The sequence below is a fragment of the Sus scrofa genome, chromosome 13 (genome assembly GCF_054392235.1).
Source record: "Sus scrofa isolate SSC_HxYL_T2T_F1_AM1 chromosome 13, Sscrofa_HxYL_maternal_Yorkshire_Landrace_v2.0, whole genome shotgun sequence".
NCBI lineage: Eukaryota > Metazoa > Chordata > Mammalia > Artiodactyla > Suidae > Sus > Sus scrofa.
In genome coordinates, this window is record NC_139395.1 from 59002845 (window position 1) to 59030309 (window position 27465).

Here is a 27465-nt window from a genome sequence, read left to right on the forward strand (position 1 = left end):
CCTCGGGAATCACATGGGATTGAAGGAAAGCGCATTCAAGGAGTGAAGTATCTGGAAAATCCCCAAAATGAAGGGAAGAAGAACTAAATATGGGCACAACAAAAGCTGGGCCCACTATGATCTGCTTCTGGGATGGCAGCGTGCCCTGGTTTGTTGTGTGCTATTTGGGGTCTGTTTTCAAAACCTCTGCTTTCTTCCAGTGCAGGGGAAGCAGGCGCCTTTCACCTCTGCGAGGGGGTGGGAGAGGCGCAGAGGCTTGGGGTGGGCACCCGGGCCTTCCAGACTTCACCAATGTCATGCGAACTTGGCTCAAACTTGGAGGGTAGAAACACATGGCTTCCAGAGTGACTGTGGAACAAGGCTCTGAGTAGAGCAGGAAAACATGGCAGGATAATGAATTCTTTCCTCTTTAACAGGCTTTGCTTGCATTGATTTTTGACCCCTTCTGATTCTTGGCCCAACCCTCTTGTTTCCAGTAAATTCCCTCTCTCCAATAAAAGAAAATTTGTACATTCTTGCTTAACCCAGCATCTGAGCATTCTCAAGATCTAATGATGTGATTAAAATGCAAGAAACCCTGATTTTCCAAACTGGAGGCTGCTATATATATATATATATATATATATATATTTATTTTTTTTTTTGATCATGCCCTACTTCAACAAAACGTTTTTAAGCAATTAGCCAAATACCCGTAAATGGATCACTACTATCAATATAAATGTACAGCTATGAGTCAAATATATATCCATGTATCTTTTACAGGATGTCTATTTACTATGTATTAATATACTACATTATTTCATATATCATAAAACACACACAAACCTAGATGTTTTAAAAAGACTGAAAAACTGTTTTTAAATAGTTTGCTAACAATGGTGAGTTTGTACTATTATTAGCTATATTTTAAGGTACCATGTACATGTAAGGTAAGAATCAATGATACTGGATGAGAATCTGGGGTTCAAGTTGTCTTGTAAGAAATTTCATAATGTCTGGACTGATGCTTCACTCTGAGTACACCAGAACTGTTTCTATCCCGTGCCATGGATAATAGGACTCCTGCCAGCCTGACTGGGGTCAGCTCCATTATTACCATGTTGCTTGCCAGGCTTGCAACATCAGTATCATCTTCAAATCATAGCTCTTATTTGGTCATTGGCTCATTTTGAGAGGGTTAATTTGGTTAAAATTCTATCATAAAATGTGCCCGTTCCTTTAACTGGCACTAGTACACTGCGCTATGCTGTAGGACACTGGAAATACATGAGTAAGTCAGGGTGCTACTGGGTTGTGGAAACCCCTCGTGTTATCCTTCAAGATAATACCCATCCCTCTGTGTCACCCTGTACCATGTTCCATATCCTGAGACTCCAGGCTTTGTGAGGTAGAGAGCGGGGCCTGCTAATCTCAGTGAAGCTGACCTCTTGCCCTGAGCCAGTGTGGCTGGGGGGTGACATGCCGAGAAGGAAGGAAAGGGAGGAACTGGTAAGAGAAGCCCTATCAAGGCCAGAACAACAGCAGGTAAGGCCCAGGGCCTCCTTCTGCTCCCATTCGTTTGGCAAAATCAGATCTGCCATATGGATCCTAGGAGTGTTTCCCACTAGCAATATGGTGTCCATTCCTGATGCAAATGGCCAGTCTTTACTGGCCCCTCCACAAAGACATCCTGCTCTGCATAGTTGCTTCCTGTGGAGACCTCCTCTCCAGTGTATTTGGAGAGATGAGATCACTGCAATTCTCCTCCACTTCCATCCCCACCTACCATGTGCCCGACGGGCCGGTGACTCCTTTGCGTCGGCCGTGCTGAATTATTAGGATCCTGAGGGGGGCACATGAGCCCAAGCAGTCCAGACACCTCATCTGGACATTCCAGGCTGCTAATCGAGCACTTTGCTATCTCAGCTGAGGCCCATGTGTGCTGTGCTTTGATGTGGTGATGCTGATGTGGGAACACAACCCATCCCATGCGGTAGGCTGCATGCCAGCCTACCCCAGCTTCTCTCAGTTACCTGGGCATGCAGGCAGGTCCTGCTGGGGTCGGCTTTACCTGGTTGATTCCCTCCATCACTTAGCCTGTATATCTCTTTACCTCTGCATTCCCCCAGGAAGTTATCTCTGCCCCTCAGACTAGATTATATCCACTTGCTATGTGTTTTCTCAAGCAGAGTACTTGTCACACTGCATTGTAATTTCTGATTTTATATCTATATCCTGTATGTCTTGTGAGGTAAAGGATTTTTGCCTGTCATCACTCCTGTGTGCTCTGCGTAGAGCACAAACGACTGGACATAGTGGTCCCTGCAATCATATTCAATGAATACAAGTGTGATAACCATTGCAGCATTGGCAAGAGTTTAGGGAAACAGGCACTCCTTCGTGCCTTTTGTAGAATTATAACCTGGTGTATACTCTTTAGGGGACAATTTTGTAGTATCTATCAAAATTCAAATTTCATCCAAGATTTTTTTGAAATTTATCCTATAAACACACACACACACACACACACACACGTGTGTGTGTGTGTGCAAAGAAATAAACTTAAGGATATTCACAGAAGCATTGTTAACACAGCCAAAGACTGGAAACAACCTAAATTAATTATAATACCTCTACACAGTATATGTAGCCATGAAAACAAGAGGGAATGATATGGAATAATCTCCAAATATTCTGATATTTCAAGCAAGGGGCGGAGCAGTGTGTATATAGTAACTTCCAACTGTGTTCTTTCTTTCTTTTTCAAAGAGGGATATATACAAATATGCTTCCATATGCTATTTTTGTATGTATAGAATATTTTGGGAAGAATAAAAAATAAATTAAAAACAAAGTTTTTCTTTGGGAAAGAATACCAGGGTTAGGTGGTGGCATCATTAGTATTCACTGTATATCCATTTTAATTATTTTTTTACAATATGCAGGAGCTACTTTTTAGTCCCAAAGTTTAATAAAAATGTGCATGAATGAACATAGCACTGGAATTTAGAATGTGGCTGTGTCCTGCTGAACCTGGGAAGAATCACCGCAGAGAAACACTTTCCCAAGGGGTGCAAAGAATCACTTAAAAAAAAGATAGCTTTTGTCACCCAGCTGTGGCCTATGGGGGTTCTGCCAGCAGAGGGCGCCTGCCCCACCAGCACAAGGGCCGGGCAGGCCAGCTCCTCCGCAAGCTGGCAAGTTCTTAGGCAGGAAGTATAAACTAGTTATCTGGGGAACTATGTAATGAGACTGGAGGAGAGCATGATTTATTAAGAGATTAATGGCTGTGAAAGCCATGGCATTTTCGTGGCCTTCACCACAACAGGAGAGCCGAGAGTTTTATTTATGCATAGGGATGATGTGGTACAGTAAATAAAAATAGCCCTAGAGATGGAGTGACATCATTACTGGCAAATCATTCACCGTCTCTGGACCCCAGTGTGCTGTCTGTACAGGAGGAATAACAACTGTCCCTTCCTCACAGGGCTCTGGTGAGGAACCAGGGAGGGGCTGCACATGGAGTCCTCAGGACAATGGCCTGGCCGGTGGTAAACATGCACTGGCCCCTACTTATAGGGGGGTGGTGGTGGGGGGCTTCCTGCCTCCCACAGCCATCAGTTTTCTCACGTATAAATTCAAAGAGTTTGATTAGCCTGGTGGTTTTAACTTTTCCCGGTGGAAACAGCTTTGAAAATCTGGTGAATTCTTTAGATTAGCAAGTCCAGAAAAATGCACTGATCTCCCTCTCCCCAACATTTCTAACAATTTCAAGGGGCTCCTGAGACTCAGGGGTGGGCTCAGGTTGACTTGACTCTTCTAACACTAATATCCTAGGTCTCTGAAACACTCACAATTTTTCATTCAAGTCTTCGTGGAAGAAGAGAAGTTTGAAGAAAAAGGAGAGGTGGGCTCCTTCCCCTACTACTTGTGTCTCTCTTTCCCTAAGGACAGAAATGAATACTTTTCATGTTCCAAAGAAAACAGGTAAACCTCTTCTTTTCTTTCAACTCGTTTCTTTTTTGTGGGGGACATTCTTTTTGTATTAGTTTTGTTTAGTTTTTGTTTTACTTCTATCTGTGGTCTATGTACTATGCCTGTGATTCCAGCTCAGCTCTATAGATAAAAATCAGCTTTTGTTTTGTAAAAAAACAAAAAACAAAAACAAAAACAAAAAAAAAAGGAATGAAAAAGAAACCCTGGGTAATATGTTCTTGCTGGGATTCTTAGGTGTGAAGATCTGTGTGCTTGCCTTGCGGTATTCTATCATTGTTCTATAGATCTTAGAGGCTCAGAGAGGTTAAGTATTTTGACAAATGTCACATAGCTTTCAGAAGGGATTACACATTCAACTAGTAGAAAGGAAATTTATTAAGAGTCTATGTGCTGGGCTCTGGGCACAGATATAGGATGGTGAACAAAATAGTTTGTTTTGTGGCCATATTTCTCCTACCACAGGAAAAGGCATGGGGGCAGGGGCAAAAAAATAGGTAGGAGATTAAGAGATATGAGCCACCATATGTAAAATAAGCAAGATACAAGGATATATTGTACAAGGAATCTAGCCAATATTTTATAACAACTGTAAATAGAGTATAAAGTATAAAAACACTGAGTCACTATGATGCACATCTGAAACTAATATAACATTGTAAGTTAACTACAGTTTATTTATTTATTTTTTAGGGCCACACACACACCTGAGGCACATGGAGGTTCCCAGGCTAAGGGTCGAATTAGAACAGTAGCTGCCGGCCTGCGCCACATCCACAGCAATGCAGGATCCAAGCCATGTCTGTTACTTCTGCCACAGCTCTCGGCAACAGCCGATCCTTAACCCACTGAGGGAGGCCAGGGATTGAACCTGCATCCTCATGGATGATAGATTTGTTTCTGCTAGCCATGATGGGAACTGCTGAGTTTAATTTTTTTAAAAAGGAAAAATACTTTAGGTTTCTATTCTCGTGGGGCTTCCACTGGGGGAGATAGAAGCCAACGTTTCTGCACATTCTCATTAGTGATCAGTTCAGAGGAGGATGTGAACAGGGGGCTTAGGCAGTTTAATGAAGGGTGATGGGCAGTCAGCAAAGGGATCTCCGAGGAGGAGGTGGCATGTATGTAGAGATGGAAATAGCCTTTGGAAGAGTTGGGTGGTGGGGAAAATGGTCCAGGTGGAAAGAAATCCTCCCAAGATGGGAAAGAATTTGGTTTATTTGAGGGACTAAAATTTGGCCAGTGATGCTGAGGTCTACTGGATGAGGGGAAAGGGGACAGCAAACAAGGCTGGGGAGGTGGCCAGAAGCCAGATCATGCAATTCTTTGTGGCCTGTACTACAGAGTTCAGATTTTATTATGAGCAGTGTGGAATGATGGGAGCATTTTAAACTAGCATGTGACTGATCCAACTTATGTTCTGAAAATGCTGGCTATTTGAGCAGAAATTATCACAACACTGTAAATCAACTATATTTCAATAAAACTTAAAAAAAAAAGGAAAAGAAAACAACGGGATAGCACAGGGAACTCTACCCAATATTCTGTGATAATATATATGGGAAAAGAATTTGAAAAAGAGTAGATATGTGTACATATATAACCAAATCACTTTGTTGTACAACAGAAATTATCACAATATTGTAAATCAACTATGCTTCAATAAAATTTTTTAAAAAGAAGAAAATACTGGCCATTAGCTACAGAGACCATAGCTGAGATGTAAGAAGAAACATCTTTATTGTCTCAGTGGTACTCAAAGGGATTGGTATAACCCCTCGAGATGTTTCAGAAATTTAACAAAATAACTGGTATTGGGCTCTGCTGGTATCGAATGGGCAGGGCCCAGGGATAGTAATCATTCTGCAACAAGAGAGCTATTCCTTCCCAATGAGGAATCGTCCTGCATCCTGACTTTTTAGTATTTCCACCAGATATGAATGGAGGTACAAAAAACTGCTGATAATTAACTGCATCTAGATCCTAAATCTTTTTTGGCACATACATTCTAAATGTTTTTGGCATGCTTCCAGCAAAATCAAGGAAGCTTTGTTTTCAAGACTGGTTTACTGTTGCAATAAATGACTGATACGCAGATCTTGGATTTTGCCACCTGCACAGTGATTCTCCATCTGGGAACAAGTAAAGGTTCCTCCCTTAGATCTTCTAGTACAGTCATGCTTGAATTTTTACATTTTGAAACTATTATCAGTTGATTCCTTTCTTTTTTTTTTCTTTTTTCTTTCTTTCTTTTTACTGCCTCACCTGTGGCACCTGCAGCTTCTCAGGCCAGGGGTCAAATCAGAGCTACAGCTGTGACTTGTGGCCATGCTGAATCCTTAACCCACTGAGCCAGGTCAGGGGTCAAAACCAAATCCTTACAGAGACTGTATTGGGTCCTTAACCCACTAAGTCACAACGGGAACACCTGGTTGTTTCTCTTTTATTTCTCATTTACATTATGCCATTATAATGATTTTAAGATTGTTATGTGTGTTGGTTTGTTCAATTACCTAATAATTTTGCTTCAAGATGGAAAGGGTACTGCACGTTTCTGCTCTCAGGCGTGTCTGGGTCTCCCGGTGCTGAGAGATCCTGACCTATTTTTTGCTATGTGCATGGATTTAAAGAGGGGAAACTGAGGCTCCACAGCTGGGGGACTTTCTTAAGGTTACAGGTCAATGAAGAGTGAAGCCAGGGAATCCAACCCCGAAACTGGGCCTTTCAGCAATGTCACTGCTGCCCCTGGGGACCCAGGAACACATGCTCCCCAGAGCTCCTTGTGATGGAGAGTCCTTGTAATGGGCAGTGCTTACCCGTCCCAGCTCCTTGTCCTCCAAGGCCAGGACTCCTGTGCTCTCTGTGAACAGCTTCACCTTCACAGCGGGCAGTGCATGGGTCGTAGAGAAGTCACCCTGGGTGCCCCAGCTGTGGACAGAATCAGAAGGGTCAGCATGGAGACCTCCACCTTGATAATGCTAAGCTCAGCCACCTCCTTCTTGGGATGGGTGAATGCACGGTTAACCTGAGGCATCGAGGCATTGCTGGCTGTCACATTCCCCTCTCCTCCCCTCCCCTCCCAAGCTGCCAGAGTGACAAAAAGTGTTAATTAACTTGCTAGGCAAATGCAAGACAGATGCTCAGAAAGTTGCCACGGGTCTTCACAGAGCTGTAAGAAATCACTTGGAATTAGCATGAAATCAAGTTGGTGAGAACTTTCGTCCATGCATTTGCTAACCCTTCAAACTATTCCAGGGTAACCACTAATACACCCTGTAGGCTTTGAATCCCCAGTTCGTAGAAACTTCTGCTCTAGATTTTGAGATGGGGCTTTATTTGGCAGGAGCCAACAGCTGACCCTACCACGAGACTCAGTAGTAGCAGGGAGGTGGGAAGTCCCACCACCACTGACATCTACAGAGATGATGAATAGAGGAATAGATGGAGCTTAGCTCTGCTGAAGAGGAGTGACAGGTGGAAGGATGGGATGTGAGAAATGCCCTTCCCCATTCACTGGTCTCTGGGAGTCAGGGGAGATCTCCCCTGAGAAGTGCGTGGCTTTTATCCAGCATCTGGGTAGAACACTGGTCTGGGCTGACATGAGCCCTGATGGGCCCTCAGGTGTGACCTTTTCATTCACTTATTATGATTCTGACTGAGCCATCTCCATACTCTATACCTGACATCAATGTGATCTTCCCAAAGTGTCAACTGAATTGCATGAAGCCCCCACTTAAATCCTTCCATGGCACCTGTTCCACTGCACTGGGGCAATCCCAACCCCTGGGAATGGTTTTCCACTCATCCACTCAAGTGTCACAGGCCTTCCGATTGTGCCCCTCAGGGCTATTACCTGTATAGGCCCTTGATGGCAGTGCTTCTCCTCTATCTTTCACCTGGCTACTGCTTCAGGGCTCAACTTAAACAACGCTTTTCTAGAGAACATGTCCCTTGATCTCCCAGTCTAAATTAAGTTCCAGTGTTAAACTCCCTTGAACACACTGCTTAATTTTGTGTCTTAACAATCACTGGATTTGTAATTATTGATTTACTTGCATGAGTGTTTAATAGCTAAATCCTCTAGTTTTCTGTAAGACTGTGTGTTCTGTTTATATTGCATGCCAAGTACTTAGTATAGTGCTTAGCATGCAGAAGACAATAAATATTTGTTGGTGCAAATATATATTCTTTTACAGAACTTGGAAACAGGAATAGATATAACTTTATATAGAGCTGTTGTTGTTTTTTCATTTTGTCATATATAATGTCCAATTTTCATGCTGCAAAATAGCCACTGAATATCACCTTTAATGACTATAATATTATACCTTAGGGATGCACCATAATTTATTCAGCCATTGTCCTGCTATTGACATGGGGCTGGACATTACTGTTTAATGTCACCTCTGTTTATTTCCTTTGGAAATAGAGAGTTAGCTGGGAGATTGTGTCTTTACTCATTTATCAACAAATATTTCAATGCTCCTACAGTGCTGCCAGACTGTGCTCACCAGTGATCACTTTCAAAGCTTGGGATACCTATTTCCAAAATGCTTTCCACCAACCTGGTGACTGTCTTCCTATCACCTAGGAAGGAGGGTGCAAACCACATGGCTTCTTGCCCGCTCTGTGTGTCCCTAGTCACTTCTTCTTCTGGCCTATTTTTGTCATGGTTATTCTCACAGGCATTTCTTTGATTACCAGCAGGCTTGACTATTTTACTCTGTGTTGATTGGTTGTATTTCTTCTTTGGTCAGATGGACTTCTGGCTCTAGTCTCATAGTTGCACCCAATCAAATAAATCCCATTAACTAAACTCAAAGACTTGCGGACTCTGGAGAGTTGACGAGAGCGCCAGAACAATGGAGATCAGGGACACCCAGTTTCATGGGGATCCAGGTGTGCAAGAACCACTGAGGAAGGTGCAAGGGAGAAAGGAGGGGATGTGAAGAGGATAGGAGACAGAACAAGAAGTGACACTTTTAATACACTGGCAAAATGTTAGCTGTACAGAAGGAAGATCCTCATTTTGATCATCAGCCACAGCAGCAAGTTCCTAGGATAGAAGATTCTTTGTCCTGGCAAAGGAGATGTAACAAGGCCTAAAGATTTGATTAGTTGCTTAAAACTGTAGGACTTGGAGCAAGTTAATTAACATCCCTGTACCCTGGTTTCCTCAGCTATAAAATCATATTTCACAGAGTAGTTATAAAGAGTAAATAGCAGCAGGCTTGGAACAGGACAAGAGCGTCATGCCCAACCCCAATTTTGGCCACCTTCCCTTCCCTAAATAGGGACATATATAAGATGTATTCTAGAAACAGTGATGATCACTTACATTTTATGTTATGCATTCAACACACATTTATTTAGCACATACTAAGTATTTGACTCTTTGCTGGGCAAGCAAGGTGGACATTGTCCTTCTTACTACACAAGGGATGAGGTAAAACAGTTTATTTTGTGCCCATTTCATAGGTGAGAAAGCTGAGAAGAAGCTCAAGATCTTGGCCATTTTATTCCAGTGAATTGTGATCAAGTGGGGCTAGAATCCAAATTTCTTAATTACCATTTTACAGCTCTTGCTGCTGTTAAAGTCATGATGATCAACAGCAAGCATTATTAATGGCTGACAATTATGGCAAAAAATATGATCACTGCTTTCCTATTTATGGTCAACTGTGCTCTTAATCATTTTGGACATTTCTCATGCTTGATCATGGAGATAAGGAAGATTCCTGCTGGAAACCAAGAGAGTTCTCGAATGAGATGCTCTAACCTAAGCTACAAAGAAGCCTGAGTCCCGGTACCCTGGGGGCCCCACACTTTATCCCTATGACAGGATCAGTGGGCATGAACCCAGTCTGTCTGTACCCATGCTGCTACCCAAGGGTGCCTGGTTCAAAAGGTATTCAACACGACACTGATGGTGGGGCAGGGCAGGGCAAGGTCTCTGAGGCCCCATCATCTGGATGGGGTTCAAGCCGCTGGAGGCTGTTGTAGCAACCCCTGTCCATTTGGACAGTGATTTGCTTTTCCTTCCCACCAGGCCCACAGCTGTGCTTTTGGCTTCCTACCATGACACTTGGCTCACCTCAAGTTGCTAGGTCACTACTAAATTCCAATGTATCTGCCAGATTTCAAAATGGCGACCTGGCCCAATGGAGTGGACAAAAAGAGAAAGTCCCCAGTCTAATTAGGACCGGTTTTGTTCTTTTCAGGGCCCAGTACAAAAGGAAAATGTGGGGCTCCTTCTTCAAAAAGGAGGGCAATGTACCATTAAAGATAAACACAGTGTCTTCCTTTCTCCAAGTCGTTCCTCTTCCCCAACACATGCCCGTTATTCTATCAGACTCCACTTAACTGACATAAGGTCAAAGATAAAATAATTAATAATGTCAAGACAGTAATACAGAGCATGAAAACAAATGGTCTGAGCTTGGGGCCTGGGCAGTCTCAGGGTTCACAAGGTCATGAGTGAGACTCTGACACTTAGTGTGGCCAGAGGATGGGCCATGCTGAGGAGGTTGGCTGCCCATCTTTGCTCCTTGCTATAGTCCTAGGACTCTGTGGAAACCACTCCCAGCTTCTTTTTGTCAATGCTTCCTATTTTTAGGAGCCCCATAGGTACCTAATTATCTATACCTTTCTTCCCTGTCTCTCTCCCCTTTGGGAAAAAAAAATCATGAAAATGGCCACTCTCTGTCTTTTTCCAGCCATGGAAAGACATGACTATAATAAAAGCAGCTACTATTTATTTAGTGCTTACTATGTGCTGGTCACAAATTCCTCTCTCAAAAATATTAGATGGTCATACATTCATTTTTTAAAGCCTTCTTGCCCATCCTGTCAAATGCTTATAACTACCATCTCCATAGCTGCTGACGAGGAAACCGAGGCTCAGAGATGTTGGTAATGTGTCCAGGATCATACACAGGGAGCAAATGGTATGTGACTCCACATCCCAAAATCTTGACCAGGCCACTCTGTTGTCTCCCTCCCACAGGCCACCAACTTGCTCCTCTGCGTCTGGATCCAGTTAACATCAATTACCTTTGTAACTCAAAGGAAGAGTTCTGTTTCAAAACGGACAGGACTTTGGGCTGCCCTGAATTAATTTCACATGTTTAATATACTACACAGAGCATTACATAATCAGTGTGTGGTGGAACCATAGCCTTGCTGGGGGGAGGGGGCACACATTGGTAAATGAATCTATTTCTCATTGCTGCATTCTTCTCTGCACATTTCTTTTCCTTTGCTGTGCACTGACTGACTATTAAGATGAATGCCTCTTCTTAAGTTTCCCAGGACTGAAATAAAATTCCACTTTGATTTGAAAAGACCAGAGGTTGATAGTATTTATTGCCAGCGGCAGTTGGGAAGGTTTACTAACTTCTCTCTGAACACAAGGTAGAAAAAGTCCAGTGGGTGAGGTGTCTCACTTCTGTGATCTTATCATATCTGCCACTATAGTCACACTGTACAGCTGGCTCACAAAAGCACTAAAAATAACCACCAATTATCAAATGCATATGGTCTGCCAGGCCCTGGGCTGAGTGCTTTTCATAGATATCCACATTTAATCCTTCTGACAGCTCTGCAAGGTATATTCTGTTATTATCCCCACTTTATCAATAGAGAAAGTAGGATTTGGAAAGATTAAGTAATGGGGCCAGGGTTTCAGGCTATCTCAGAGCTGGGTTTCCAACTAAGAGCTGCTGACCCCAAAGTCCATTTATTAGATATAGCACTTTACTACCCCTCCATATCTCATAACACAGTATTAGAGTGTATTTGACAAGATCTGTGTATATCTGGTTCTCTAGATGGTGAACACCTTGGGGCAAGAAGTATGGTGTGATTTTAAAAAAAAAATTCCTATACTGAGTGCAGGACCTGACACACAACAAACATTTGTTTAATGACTAGGAAGATGTGACAGATTCAGGCGTCACCTGATTCAGGTGATTGTGGAGAGATGTGACATAGGAGATATTCAGAGATTTGATTGTCTCCTTTAAGCCAAACTGAGGACTTTATCCCCTTAAGGACTCAATGTTTTTCAGAGCACACCAAACTCTCTGAAGGTACATGCTGGCCGGCAGCATGAAGAAGGGACCCAGGAGACACAGCAGCCAGGACAGCACTTGGAGGAGCAGGGCATAGGTCTTTGAAGGTCAAGGAGGGGTTAGCTCAAGAGGTCAAGGGCTGGAAGTGATGTGGATGCCAATGGTATAATGTTGGAAAGTGCTACTGAGTTATAAAATAAACAACTGTCATTAGTTTTCAACCAGAAGCAATGCAAGCAGAGACTACAGAAAATGCAGTCACCTATGGGCATCTCCAAATATGAAGGAATATGTATTGAGACATGTATGTCCATTCTAAATCAAATAACTTTTGCAAGAGAGTGGAGAATAAAGAGAACAGTCCAGCTGATGAACCTGTGTGCACAAGTGGTAGTGGATATAGTTCTGACTTCCAATGCTAAGACCTTCACTTTGCCCTGCATTTGGATAACTCTTTCTGAATGTCTGTTATGTACAATTCACTGTTATGTACTGCTGTGGATCCAAAGGTGAATGAGATGTTGGTGCTTCCCTTGTGGGTATTATATTCTCCTTAGGGAGAATTCATGTCCAGAAATGATAACAAGTCAGAGCCTTGGCTTTCACATCTGTAACCAGGGATAAGAATAGTACTGCCCCCAGAGGGCCAAAGGAAAGATAAGTAAGGAGATAAGCTGTTGTATGTATAGTGTTCAACTCAATATCCAGCACAGAGAAAGCCCCCCAAAAAGTACATTTTTCATTTTACACTTACAGACCAGGGGTTGGTAAAGGTCTATGTGCCAAGTCTGGTTGACCAGCTGCCTACGTAGTATGGCTGATGAGTTAAGAAGAGTTTTTACATATTTAAGTGGCTGAAAATATTCAAAAGAAGAGAAACATTGGGACACATGAAAATTAAATGAATTCAAATTTCAATGCCAATCAATACATAAAGCTTTATTAGGACACCACTATGCTCATCCATTTACGAATCACCTAGGCTGTTTTTCATGCTTCAAACGTAGAGGTGAGACGTCATGGCGGAGACCTTATGGCCAACAAGCCTAAATTATTTACTTTCTGGTCCTTTACTGAAAATGTTTGCCAACCCCCACTATACCCACACTTAAATTGCTGCCGGCTCAGTCTAATGGGAGCGCTTTGATTTTCATTAGCAGATTAGAAGTATGCTCACCAGAGCACATCCACAAAGATAAACTGTCAACATGCACTTACAAGGACAGTTCACCCCATGGTGATTCAATTTGCTGTTCTCAATTCTTCATGGAGCGCTTGCTAGAACTCTTGGTGTCCTAGAAAACGTGAGGTGCTGGATCACAGCATTTCAGACACGTGGTGTCCAAATGCTGCTCGCAGACCCACTTGAGCTGGCTGCCTCCTTTAGTCACACCCCATCAGTATTAATATCAAATAATAAACATGAGTAGCAGATAATTCATTGGGTGGAGGGGGTGGAAATGACTTTTAAAGTCACAGTACATTACTTCTCCAAACCTATTCAATAGGGCCATGGCTTTGAAGGTGAACGCTTTGATCTGGGGAAGAAAATAAAGGAGATGGATGTGCTTGGGTGGAGGGAGAGAGAAATCTATGGGAAAGGCAACCTTCTACTGTGTGTTTGGAGAGCATCTGCTTCATCGCAGTCACATCTCTGTTTACTATTTAAAGCCTCTTATTTGCAGAAGCCTCCTTAGACCATATGTTATCAACAAATGTTGCTAATCAAATACACACAGTAATTTTCATTAGAATTTCCCCATCCCCCTCATGAACAAAAAACATTTGCCACAAAGGGAATATACCTCCCAAAATAACAGTAAACATCCACTGCAAACCTTTGACAACAGAGTGGTACTTATGAATGTGTGTGTAAGCCAAGAACACATCCACTTTAGGCAAATAAGGACCCTTGGAGAATTGGATTTTGTGCAGTTTGGTGTTGGGGGATGATGTCATTAGTTGCCATGGTGATGCTCAGCATAAGGCCATCATTCATGCCACGGAGACTGGATTTGCATTTATTCAAGGTATACGGCTCATGTGAGCCGGGTGTTAAATTGGTAAGGTTCATAAAATTAACTGTGGGCTTTAACAAGGGAGACGTGTCATTTCAGGGAATGAGAGTCCCTTGGTCCCGTTGCTAAGAGGGAAAGTTAATAATTGCCTGGAGACGACTGCATTAAAATCCTTTGGCCTGCCTTTCAGGCAGACGGCATGATGTCCTACATCAAGTGAATCAATTGTGCCGTCGCCGTGTGTTTCACGCAAACTAATTGATAGGATGTGCTCTGGGGTCTTTAATGTACTAGAAAAGCTAACCTACCTCTTATCTAAATAAATGAGGCATTTGCTTTGTAGAAATTGGTTATCCCGGAGGAGGAGGGATGGAGTCTCCGGCTTGCCTATCTGACATTTCCACTATCTCCTCTCCAGGAATCCAAAATCAAATGTGTCTAAACCTTTCTCCCCTCAATCTGTTCCTAAAGGAACTGCCAGCCACTTGGAAAAGAAAGGTTGGGAGTGCCAGGAAGAAGATGGGGAGAATATTTATACAGAGTGGACAGTTAGAACTTAACCGAGAAGCATTCATTAGGGGTACCTCTTTATCTGGTTTCTTGTTTGTCTCTTCCTGCTAGAATGTAAACTCCCAAGGGCAGGGATATGTGTCTGTTTCCCCGCTAAGTCTGAGGAGTGCAATATGCCCAGCACCTAGCACAGTGCCTGGCATAACCGATAGGCATTTAGTAAAGGAATGAGTTTAATGAGTTGTGAATTGCTCCACACACATACGTGCACATTTGAAGATGAGATCCAAGATGAAAGCGAAACTTAATTCTCCTGGACTTACATTCTTTGGGATGGTTAAAGAAGAAGTACAGAAAAATTCTCTACCCTAAACTTTGTTAAGGGTAGGGATCAAGCCCATTGCTGTTACAGCCCAATGTTTAGCTCTGCCTGGTGCATAAGAAACATTCAATAAATCCTTCTTGCATGAAGGCCAGAGATCAGACACAGGAGATCTGTGTATCAATCCTAATTTTCTCATTAGCTATGTGACCATGGGTAAACCACTGGCAGAATCTCAATTTGCTTATCTCTATAATGGGAGTAGGAAGGCTGATATATTTCGTCATCCTAAAGACAAGAGCCTGGGTATTTGGTTTCTAGAATTTCCTTTTGATTTCTTCTTAGAGTATCCATCTCTGCTAAAATTACCCTTCTGTTCTTGTATGTTGTCCTTTTTTTTTTTTTTTTTTTTTTTTTTTTTTGCCATTAGCAACCTTAGCATATTATCATAGTTGATTTACATTCCTAGTCTGGCAATTCCAACATCTTGACCAAATCTGAGTCTGGTTCTGATGCTTGCTCGGTCTCTTCGCCTTCTAATTTTTGTTGAAAGTGAGGTACCATTTAAATGGAACCCTGTGTGTCTCTAGCAGCAATTCCTCTTCCTGGCCTTCCATTCCAGTAGGCTCTGATTCTCTGTATCTGCCCATCTCTCTACATTCGAGGGCAGCAGTTTTCGCTGTGACCTAAATTCTCTGATGGATCTAAGAGCTGCTGATTTTCAGTTAGTTCGGCCTTTTTCTTGTTGTGAGGACAAAACCCATGACTTCCAATCTCTTCACATGCCAGACTGGAAACTGGAAATCCATTAGAGCCTGGATCTGTCAAAATCCTATCCAGCTGTGAGATATTACACTGTGTTCTTTACGGCAGCTGACTCATGAGAAAATGTATAGATGGTCAAAAAAAAAAAAAAAATCTTAAAAGGGAAAGCCAAGGTTGGAACTAAGTAATAGAATGGGTATGGGATTAGGGTGGTTGGTGTAGTATGTGATGCTGGCGCAGTGGGGTAGGCCTGGGGTTGTGTGTCTTGGGGTTTTGTGGGGTTGGGATGGAGTGAGGAGGAGTTGTCATGGGCCAAATTACAAAGATGACAGCATGTCACGTGGGTTGAGTGTCAGGGTTACCTCTGGAATGGAGTTACCACTTGGCCCAAAGGTCTTCTCTGTCATTGTGAAAGGGGGTAAATTTTTATTACTGGAAACGGTGGCTGTCTCCCCAGTCTGAGGTTCCCTGGCACCTCCATCACCTAATCCTCTAATCATCTGTTTTTTCCAAGTTGCTAAGGTCCATTAGAGAAGATGAATTGTTTGCTGCCTTGCAGACATTAAAAGAGTGCTTTCAGGAGGTTGCTAAGAATATGTTCATTCACTTTCTTTTCTCTGTGACTCAGCCAACCAACTCCTATTTAATTTCCTACATTGGTGTTTTCCTTCCTATCATTGCTCTTGTAACCTGAACTGGTTATTAGGGTTGCAACCTGTGATTCTCATAAACTGGGAGGCACTAGAGTTAACTGTGCCTTTAGAACCTGAACCTGCTTCAAGACACCTTGCAGCCTCCAGAAGGCTCACAAGTATACAGTCAGTGAGGCTAAAGCTGTCAGGAAACCTGCCCAGGGGGATTACAAAACGGACTACAAAACCCTTTGCATTCCAGCTAGTTCTACTAAGCATGAACCAGATGAGGAAAAACAACTCGGGATGGTAGAGCAACAGACTCTGAATGGACAGGAGCCCTACATCATGTTGGCCGTGCCTCTCATTTACAAATGAGGAGGCTGGTGCAGTGGGGACAAATTTTGGAGTCAGGCTATTTAATTTCTATCACTTAACAGTTGTCTTATCTCAAACAAATTTATTAGCTTCTCAGATCTCAGTTTTCATGTCTATAAAATGGGTGCATTAACAATATCCTTATAGGGTTTCCTATCTGCCTGTCCCCCAATTAAATGAGAGAAGCACTGAGTATCATTTACATTCCTAACAAAGGGCAGCTTGCATTATCCAGGAAGTTCAGGATTAAGAGGGCAGGCTTGGGAGCAGCCTGCATTCCAAACCCAGCCATGCCACCCTCTACTTGAGTGACTTTAAACAGCTGACTGAATGTCTCGTATCCTCTGCTTTCTTACCTGTCAAATGGGGATATTAATAGTGCTTCCTTCATAGAATTCTCTTGATTGAATTAGAGGAGAAAATGCTACCCAACCTGATCACCAAAAAGCCCTCCCCAATTACTCAGGGCATTTCAGAGATACACAACAACTTAGTCCAAGTGCTATCACTAGAATCAAACATCAAGATGTGAGCAAACCTTGTAAATGTTTTAAAAACCATATGAGCAATAGCTTTTGTGTTTCCTCAGTCAGGGAAAAATACAATTAGGGCTTGAATTTGGGTTGGTGTTTTTGGCAGCCATGGCAAAGGAGTAAGAGCTGAGAGTTCACTCTCACTTTCTCAAGACTTCCTTTTCTTAAAGTACCTGAAACACTTCCTCTCACCCCATCCTGGTGATCTTTCTTCTCTGGCTTTCTCTTGGTCCTAGGAGGTAGATCATGTTTTTATTCAGAGATTCACTATCTTCTGCCTCCTCCTAGAGAAATTTTTTCTTCCTACCCCATTGGTACTGGGTTTTTCCACATGACTACTTGCTTTGACCTCCTTCTGGGTAGAGTTTATAAACCCACAACTTGACTTTGAAATTATTCCTGTGACTTTCTTGGGCCAATGGATTATGAGGAGATGTGATGGAAGCAGAGGCATGAAATGTGCTTGAATGGTTGGGCTTGGTCACCTGAGCTTCTGTCATCACCATGAGCAGAGCATCCTCCAGGTAGCCGTTAATCCTACAATCTGGATTCAACAAAGAACTATATAGAGCAGGCATGAGCCCAACCCAGGAGCAGACCCAAGGTCAATGAGGCCCACAGCCTGAAACAGAGACACCCAGCTGAGCCTGGCAAGATTCAGCTATTTCCCAAACAACTTGTAGATAAGTAAATGGAATAAATGACTATGGTTTTAGCCATTGAGTTTTGAGGGCAGTTTGTTACACAGCAATAGCTAGCCAATACAGTGCCTTTATCTGGTGCTTGATCACATAATTTTGGTTCTATTCTATGTCCTGTAGATTGGTCTGGAGTCCTGAGCTAGAATAGCACATACTGGAGAGCTCAAACACATCTCATAGTCTTTTCATATTATTAAAAAATCTATTGCTGCCACTCAATAAACACCTGCCTAATGATCTTGCTGGTTTGAAAAAATCATTCCCAGTTCATACGTCCTCATAAAACCACCTCTCTGCTTCCCAGTGTCAAATGAGGCAGTCTCTCCACAGTGGAAGAGCTGGACTAAGGCCTTATTGTGCTGGTGAAGGCTGCCACAGGCATTGTCTAGGTCCCCTAACAAGCAAGAGTGTCAACACCTCCCAAGGCCAGGGCAGGCAGCCAGTGTCTCTCACACCACTTGTGGTCAAGTGTTCCCAGGGGAAGTCCTAACCACATCAAAGATGTTCCAGAATAAGTCTCTTGCATGGAAGGTGGTGAGTATTAAGCCAGCCTCAGTAATACTTGAGTGCCCCCAACACTGGTGGCTCTGTTTAAGTGGGTAGCCAAGCTGTGGTGGGCACACACTTGGCGGGGGGTGTTTAGGGATGGCCATTCAGAGCTTTGGCTGCCTTCCAAGCAGCTAGCCCATCCTGGGAGACCTCCCAGTTGCCTTTGTTAGAAAGGATTCTGAGAGCTGTTGGTGGTTTTGCTTTCCAGGGCTGGGTTCCCATCATCCCACAGAGAGGGATCCCTGAAGACACTCTTTTGAGCCATATTTGTCTCTTGCCCCATGGATGGGCTGGTGAATTTCTCCTTTTTTCTCTCTGTTTCACTGTTGTGAGAAACCATTGGGAGTGGCCATGAATGCCAGGAGCCTCAAAGGAAAATGGTGAATGGGCCAGCTGGCCAAATGCCCTTCAGTAAGGACTGAGATGTGGTCTCAGAGCACTGGGGAAATTGCTCTTAAGGCTAAGTGCAATGGCACTGGCCCAATGTGCAGCCAGAGAGCTGTTCTTGAAAAGTGACAGATCTCAGTTGTAGATTCAACCAGTCCATGGTACAGTGACATCATCTTAGCTGAGTGAAAATACCACCAATGTTCCCAGTCAAATCTGGCTCACCTTGTGCTAACCACTGGCATCCTCCACAGGACATAGCTACATTTACATCCCACCCACATAACATTAAACATACAAAAAGGACTCTAGGCCATCTTATAAAAAGTGTATAAAAAACTAGATGCAAGTCAAACTGCCATTGACTAGTGAATGCAGGTTCACTTGAAGAGGCATGATACTCAATATTTTGATTTTTCAGATATCTTTCTTTTAGAGTTAATACATTTCCTTTGACGTTTAGCTAGTTTTTGAGGGTCTTGAAAAAGATATGTGCCCCAAGCATGGAACCTACTTGAGTCTCACTGGTAAGATGGCTATGCTGGCAAGAAATGTCTTGGGCCCAGATGTAACTAATACTCTATGATGGGCTCTTGGTTTTCACTGTGAAATAATAAATATAAAGGCTCACCAATTGAGAAGAGCTAGAATGAACTTTAACTTCCCTCAATGCTGACTTGCGTGCATCTTCCCAATACAAATCAGTTTCCTACCCTGTGCCCAGGAGGTAAGCAGGCAGATACTTTCATCTATCTCCTACCTGCAAGGTCCATGGGCTCTCCTTGGCTCAGTGCCAGGGCAGACATAAACCAAAAGGAGGGAACTGAGCCAGATGTCCCCAAAATGCTCAGTGCAAGAGCCAGTCACTCACCCCTGGACTAAGTTTCCTCACTGTCTATGGATTTGACAGTAACAAAACCCGCCCCCTGGATAGATAAAGGCCATAAAAAGTTTTAGTGCTTCACAGGGGCTTACCCACATTAGTTTTCTTTTGACATGGGGGCCTTTTTTTGTTACCCATACTGCCTGCTTCCTTCCTGCCCACATCCTCCTCTTCCCTCTTTACAGATGGACACAAGCCTTGCAATGGACTCACCTGAGCCCATCAGTTCAGGGCCCTTCTCCACTCCTGCTTGGCAGGGGATCTGTTTTGCTTTTTCAGGCTTGCACCACACTAAAGCTCAATGTCTTGGAAAATTGAGAGGCAGAAAATGAAGCCAGGGGTGGCCAGAGAGGAACTCTGAGGGTGAAATGCTTAGAGATGTGAGCTCTATGGCCAGGGGTGGCCAGAGAGGAACTCTGAGGGTGAAATGCTTAGAGATGTGAGCTTCTAGTTTCAATCTCAGAGCTGTGTCATTATTGGCAAGAGCCACTACCTCTGGCAGCCTCAATATCCTCATCTGGGGACTGGGGATGAACAAAACACCCACCTCCTGGGGTTGTTATAAAGAAATCATATCATGCAGGTAAAGCACTAGCAGAGTGAACACAAGATATGGCCTGGCTGAATGAATGTTAGCCACTGTTATTAAAAGGCTTCTTGAGGTGATAGGGATTTAAAAGAATCTTTAGAAATCCAGGGGGTTGAATTTGGAGGCTTTCTTAAAGAAGGCCATGACTAAACTTATGAAAAACCTCCCTTTGGCAGGGCCGGGTTGTTAGGACCAGCCATCATTCAAGTACTGCTAACTTCTGTGCATCTTGATGGACTTGTTTGTAGAGATGTTTTTTTGTTGTTTGTTTGTTTTGTTTTTAAATCAAGATAACTACTTAGAATCATTCAAATGGTGAGAGAAGTATGAGTTCCCTCTCCTGGTTCTTCTCCTGCCTTACTGGCCTTGCTTCCTCTGTCCCCTTTGCTGCTTTTTCTCATTTTCTCTCTAAACCTCACACGCTGGCCTCAGTCTACCGACCTCTTCTCTTCTCTGTTTCTATCAGTAATTCTCAATGGGGGTGGTTTTCTGCCCCCCAGGACACATCTGGCAATGACTAGAGACATTTTTGGCTGTCACGACCATGGTGGGTCCGTATGCTACTGCTGGCAACTAGCAGGTAGAGGCCAGGGATGTTGCTAAAAATCCTAGAATGGGCAGGACAAATCTCAACAACAAAGAATTATCCAGCTCAACACATGCAAAAGAATGAAATTAGAACACTCCCTAACACCATACACAAAAATAAACTCAACATGGATTAAAGACCTACATATAAGACAGATACTCTAAAATTCTTAGAGGAAAACATAGGCCAAACACTCTCTGACATAAATGACAGCAACATCTTCTCAGATCCACCTTTTAGAGTAATGACAGTAAAAACAAAAATAAACAAATGGGACCTAATCAAACTTCAAAGTTTCTGCACAGCAAAGGAAACCCTAAATAAAACGAAAAGACAACCCATAGAATGAGAGAAAATATTTGCAAATGAATCAACTGACAAGGGATTAATCTCCAAAGTTTATAAACACCTTCTGCAGCTCAATACCAAAAAAGATACAACCCCATCAAAAAATGGGCTGAAGATCTAAACAGACAGTTCTCTAAAGAAGACATATGGATGGCCAAAAAACACATGAAAAGATGTTCAACATCACTATCAGAGAAATGCAAATCAAAACCACTATGAGGCACCACCTTACAGCAGCCAGAATGGCCATCATCAAAAAGTCGACAAACAATAAGTGCTAGAGAGGGTGTGGAGAAAAAGGAACCTTCTTACACTGTTGGTAGGATTGTAAATTGGTGCAACCACTGTGGAAAACAGTATGGAGATTCCTCAGAAAACTAAACATAGAACTACCATTTGATCCAGGAATCCCACTCCTGGGCATCTTTCCAGAGAAAACTGTGACTCGCAAAGACACATGTACTCCGATATTCATTGCAGTACTATTTGCAACAGCCAAGACATGGAAACAACCTAAATGTCCATCGACAGAGGAGTGGATCAAGAAGAGGTGGTACATATACACAATGGAATATTACTTAGTTATTAAAAGGAACGAAATACCAGCATTTCTAGGAACATGGATGGACCTAGAAATTATCATGCTAAGTGAAGTCAGCCATATAATGAGACATCAACATCAAATGCTTTCACTGACATGTGGAATCTGAAAAAAGGACAGACTGAACTTCTTTGCAGAACAGATACTGACTCACAGACTTTGAAAAACTTAAGGTCTCCAAAGGAGACAGTTTGGGGGATAGGGGAATGTGCTGGGGTTGTGGGATGGAAATCCTATAAAACTGGATTGTGATGATCATTGTACAACTACAAATGTAATAAATTCATTGAGTAATAAAAAATATCAATGATGCATAGAAACCCTGATTCTACACTGATCACACTAATGATGTCTCATAGACACCCCCAATTTAATATGTTCAACACTCAACTTCTAATTTTCCCCACCTCAAATTCAAATCAACCCCCCTGAAGTCTTCTGCAGGCCAGCAATGGGCAATTCCAACCCTCCAGTCTTTCCAGCCTAAAGCATGGAGTCGTCTGTGACCCCAAAAGATCTGTTGGTCCTTTCTCCAATACATAAGCAGACTCTGACCACTTCTCACCATTCCATTGATCCCACCCTGGTCCAAGGTGCTGTCTTTGCTCCCGACTTATTACAATAGCCTTCTGACTTGTTTTTCTACATTTTCCCTGCACACTCAACCCCCACCCCCCAGAAGTCAGAGTGATCCTTTAAAATTTAAGTCAGCTCTCATCATTCCTCAGCTCAAAGCCTCCCAAAGCTCTCTTACCTCAGTCAAAATAATTAACCAAGATGTCAATGGCCCCTAAGACCCTACTGAAATTGGACCTTCATTGCCTCTGAGCTTGTCACTTTCACTGTCATCCACTCAGCTACAGTCACACCAATCTCTTTGTTCTTCAAAAACGCTGTACACGCTTCCATCTCAGGGTCTTTGCAGTTGCCATTCCCTGTGTCTGAAATGCATGAGCCACTCTCTCAGCTTCTTCCAGGCTCTGGCCAAAGTCACTTTATCAGTGAAGTCTTTTCTGACCATCTTGCTTAAAGGAGCATTCCCAGTGCTCCTTATTCTCCTCCCCTACTCTGTTTTCTCCTTAACACTTACTGTCATCTGACACATCTCACTTTCCTTCTTGTCTGTTTACTGCTCGTCTCCTCCCACTAGAGGCCACCTTCTGTGGAGGACAATAGTTTTAGTCAGCTTTGTCCTCTACCATATCTCTCTCTAGACTGAAGCCCTACACATTTTAGACACTCCACACGTATTTGTTGAATAAATAATCAGTTCTGAAATAGAGCTCTTGATGAGTTCTAATGTTAGAATAATTTTCTTTCATTATCAATAGAATATTGGCAGGCCAGGTGGGAATCTCATCTTTGCTATATATATATATATATATATATATATATATATATATATATATATGTATAATTATGGGAAGCTACTTAAATTCTTTAGGCCTCAGCTTCCTCATCTGAAAATGCGTTGGACCTTCAATTCCAAAGCTGCCATGAGGCTAAATGAAATAACACATGTAACACCCACAAGACACAAAACTCTGATTTATACCTATAAATCATAATAGGTATAGTGATAATAATGGAGCTGACTTGGGGAGTTTCCTCTAATCTGAGGTCCCATGATGAATTCCCTATTTATTTTATTTTATTTATGTTATTTTATTTTACTTTTTATTTTTACAATATATGGAAGTTCCTGGGCCAGGGGTTGAATGAGAGCTGCACTTGTGGCCTAGGCCACAGTCATAGGGGCTGGGGGCAATAATCAAAAATTGGGGACAACAGGGAAGTGACTGGACAGCTACCCTTGCCACTCACTCTGAGTTTTCCAGGGAATGAGAAGCGGGTTTACTGATTTAGCTTCAATATTCCTCATTTGTTGTTGGGAAGATGGGTGAGGTACTAAAATAGAGATTTCCTGGCTCTAATACTAACTATGCAAAAATGTGTATAAAGAGTAGCCTTCCCAGAGTATTTATTTTTGATATCTTCCTTGGTGATTTTGCTGCTTGGCTATGCTTGTAAATTACTGTGGAGTCCAGAGTTTTCAGCAGCATGCGAGACAAATAGCAGACAGGCCTACAGGAGATACTTTAAGATTCATGAAGATTAAGATGCAGACAGGCCTCAGTCTCTCAATCACAGATTTCCCTTCAATAGTAAGTAGGTGTCCCTTGGTAGAAGGACAGAATAACAGATGCTGACCATACGTACACGTAAACTGTCTTTTTTAGTTTGTGAGCTGTTAATGGGAACAGTGGCTCTGGGAACAGTGATTTTGTAAGAGTTACTGTAATAGTGACTCTTAGTGGGAAGTTATAAGTGACTCCCCAGCAAACGATGATGATAATAATAAAGCTCTGACTTCTGGCTGATTATGTGCCAACCACTGTTCTAGGGACTCTGACGTGAATCATCTCATTCATTAAATTCAGAATTGAACCTGAGTTGAATACACGTTGACTGTCACATGGCTGAGTTGGGGGAGGTCAGCCAAAGTCAAGAAGGCTTGATTCATGAAGTATGTGAGACCCAATGTGTACTTGATTCCTAGAAAATGGAGCGGGTTGAACAAAGAACAATTGGCCTTAGTGTGATTGGTTGCAGAATATTATGGGAATAGTATGCAACCAATAGATATGAGACCAACCCAGGGTGAAAGGAAGAAGGTAGAGAAGCAGAGGAGGAAGAAGAGGAGAAGGAGGAGGGGAAAGGGGAGGGGTGGAAGAGGGAGGGGAAGAGGGAAGAGAAGAAAAGGAGGGGGAGGAGGGGAAATGGGAGGAGGGTAGGGGAAGGAAGAGGAAGGAGAGGAGGAGAAGGAAGCAGGAAGTGGAGAAAGACGTTTGTCTTTGAGTAAAATGTTGTGATAAGTAAACATACTGAAAATTGGAATTCCCAGTATCCATTATTGTTTTAAAACCCTCCCTTCACAGCTTCCAGCTTCATATAAGTAATAAGACATCTTCCTGACCTTCTGAGTACATACAGGCACACAGCTTCACCTCCCTTTCCTTGAGGGAGGAGAGCAACATCAATAAGACACCCCTCTTCAATTAAGCTCCAGTGCACACCCTCCTAAAGAAATCTGTGTCTATTTTTTTTCTCTGCCTGCAAAAGCCCTCCCTCCCTCTGATCTGTAGCTTAGGCTCTGGCAGTTCATTATGAGCACAATAAAATCAGGTTTATTCCCTCCATCAATCAACCAAGAAAATTTATAGAATTGTGGTCATTAATTCCATCACTTTAAGGGGGAGGAGTGATAATTTCATTATCCATTATGATTGCTTGTAAATTTTTATGAATTATTTGCATCATTAAAAATTCAACATGTGCCTGACATGAAAATGCAGAGCTGTCTGGATCAGACAGAATTTTTTTCTTCTCCTTCTGCCTTATGTCAGGCACAGATACTGGTGATGTTCAGGGTGTTGAAGCTTTCTCTTCTTCATAGAGGGTGGCAAAAGCAGAGCTATGTGCCAAGGGAGAGTGAGAAAATATGCCAAAAAAGCATTAAGTGACACAAATGAGTGACTGACATGTGATTTAGCCCTTCCTACAAGAGTGGTACCGCAGGATGGTTTTAATGACTGACATAGTCATACCTTACCATGAAGAGTTAGATGGCAATTTGATGGTCCTGTCCAGGGACCTTGGCTTGGCCAATATTTTATCTTTAATTATGGGTCATGTTACACTATACCTTATATATAATTTTGCATTTTTGTGTACTGTTACTGTCTTGTCAGCTTGGGCTGCTCTAACAAATACCCTAGACTTGGTGACTTAAACAACAAACATTAATTTTGTTTGCTATTCTGGAGGCTTGGAAGTTCCACCACCAGCAGATTGAGTGTCCAGTGAGAAACCTCTTCCTGGTTGCGTCCTCATGTGGCAGAAGAGATCAGCTCTCCTGAGTCACTTTTATAAGGATTCTAATTTCATTTATGACAGCATCACCCTCATCACCTAATTACCTCCCAGAGGCCTAACCTCCAAATACATATCACATTAGGGTTTAGGGCTTCAACGTATAACTTTGGAGGGGTGACACAAACATTCAATCTATAGCATTCTGCCCCCAGACCTCTTAAATTCCAGACCTTCTCACAGGGTGAGAATGACACACCTTCATGCTGTCCCTAAAACTCCCCTCGAAGTCCAAAGTCTCATACAACTATCATAAGGACATTTGCCTGGTCATTGCTTCATCTGTAGTAATGGATCATGTTACAGCACATCTTGCCTGCAGTTCCACCTATTTTGTATACTGTTGACAACACTTATTAACTAAAAATTTCATAGATGTAATGCTCAGCACTGTATAGACATCACCTGCTTGAATCCTTGCCACAACGCTATTACGTAGGTATGACTACTTCTATTTTACAGGTTTCTTTCTTTGTGTGTTTTAGGGCCACACCCATGGCATATAGAAGTTCACAGGCTAGGGGCTGAACTGGAGCTACAGCTTCCAGCCTACACTGCGGCCACAGCAACACCAGATCCTTAACCCACTGAGTGAGGCCAGGAGTCAAACCTGTGGATACTAGTCACATTGGTTTCGGTTGTGCCACAAGTAAGGTGTCCTAGAGACTCATCAAGGCTGCAGGCAGTTTTGGAGCATCTAATTCAACAGGTATTTATCATGATATATAGTCTATCTATATATTGTTATGTCTATATTTTAGTAAAGTTGTGTGAGTAAACTTAGGGACATTTTTATTAGAAATAATTTTTAAAATTCAAATGTCCTTCTAACCTTGTATAAAATCCTGCAGAAAAAGATAGATACCTTAAATTTGACTTTATGGTATCTTGTTGCCATGGGGAAAGATGTGGGGTCAATTTCTCTGAAAACATTAATTGATAATCTCCTTTTTGTCCATCACAAGGTTAAGTTCTAAAGTGCTCAAAGATGTCTGGCTCCCAGTTTTTGTCCTAGTTCATTTGAAGAGCTGAGTAATTACCTCAACAATTAAAGAACTGCACAGAGGAACTAAACAGTTTAATATAGTTCAAGAAATGCCCCAGGTAAAATACAGTCAGCTAATAAATGGATAATAGAAGTAATGACTACTGTGATTCACAGGAGAGTGAGACTGATGTGGTGGCAGTGATCTGGGAGTCCATCAAGGTGGGGGAGGGAGCAACTGGAATGGGTCATAAGAATGGATAAAAGATGGATGGGCAGAGGGAGTATTCCGGGGGGGGGGAATTGAAAGCAACTGTTATGAAAAATCCTTTAGTATTTTCTTATGCTCTTAGGATAGATTTCGAACTCTGTGTTCATTTCTTCAATCAATAAATACTTATCAAGCACCTTATGCTTGGAGTTATTACAAACATGATTTTTTGCTTTCATGAGTTAATAAGCTGGTGGAGAAGCCCAACATGGAACAAGGGCATGCATGATGATATTTACCATGGGGAGAGTAGATGTGCTGAAGGATCATGTAATGTGGGGGAGTATTGAATACGGGGATGAGAGAGGGGAAGCATTTTCAGTAGTTATATAATAGCATCTAACACACATGGAGTCTGTTCTTCACTTTCACAGAGAAGTAATGGCTGTCATAGAGGATGGCTGACTTAGGCTGCTTGATAAAG

The 27465-nt window shown here is 42.5% G+C and overlaps 1 protein-coding gene across 26 annotated transcripts in view; it reads right to left on the reverse strand.

Moving 5' to 3' along the window:
- Positions 1 to 27465, reverse strand: part of CADPS (calcium dependent secretion activator) — a 502621-nt gene that overhangs the window by 199652 nt on the left and 275504 nt on the right. For all 26 annotated transcript variants that reach the window (XR_014823443.1, XR_014823444.1, XR_014823442.1 and 23 more), the window contains exon 7: positions 6792 to 6903. Coding sequence is in view for 22 of the 26 variants with exons in the window: in XM_021069166.2 (XP_020924825.1) it covers positions 6792 to 6903 (112 nt within the window). In the remaining 4 variants the exon portion in view is untranslated. The remainder of the gene's footprint in view (positions 1 to 6791; positions 6904 to 27465) is intronic.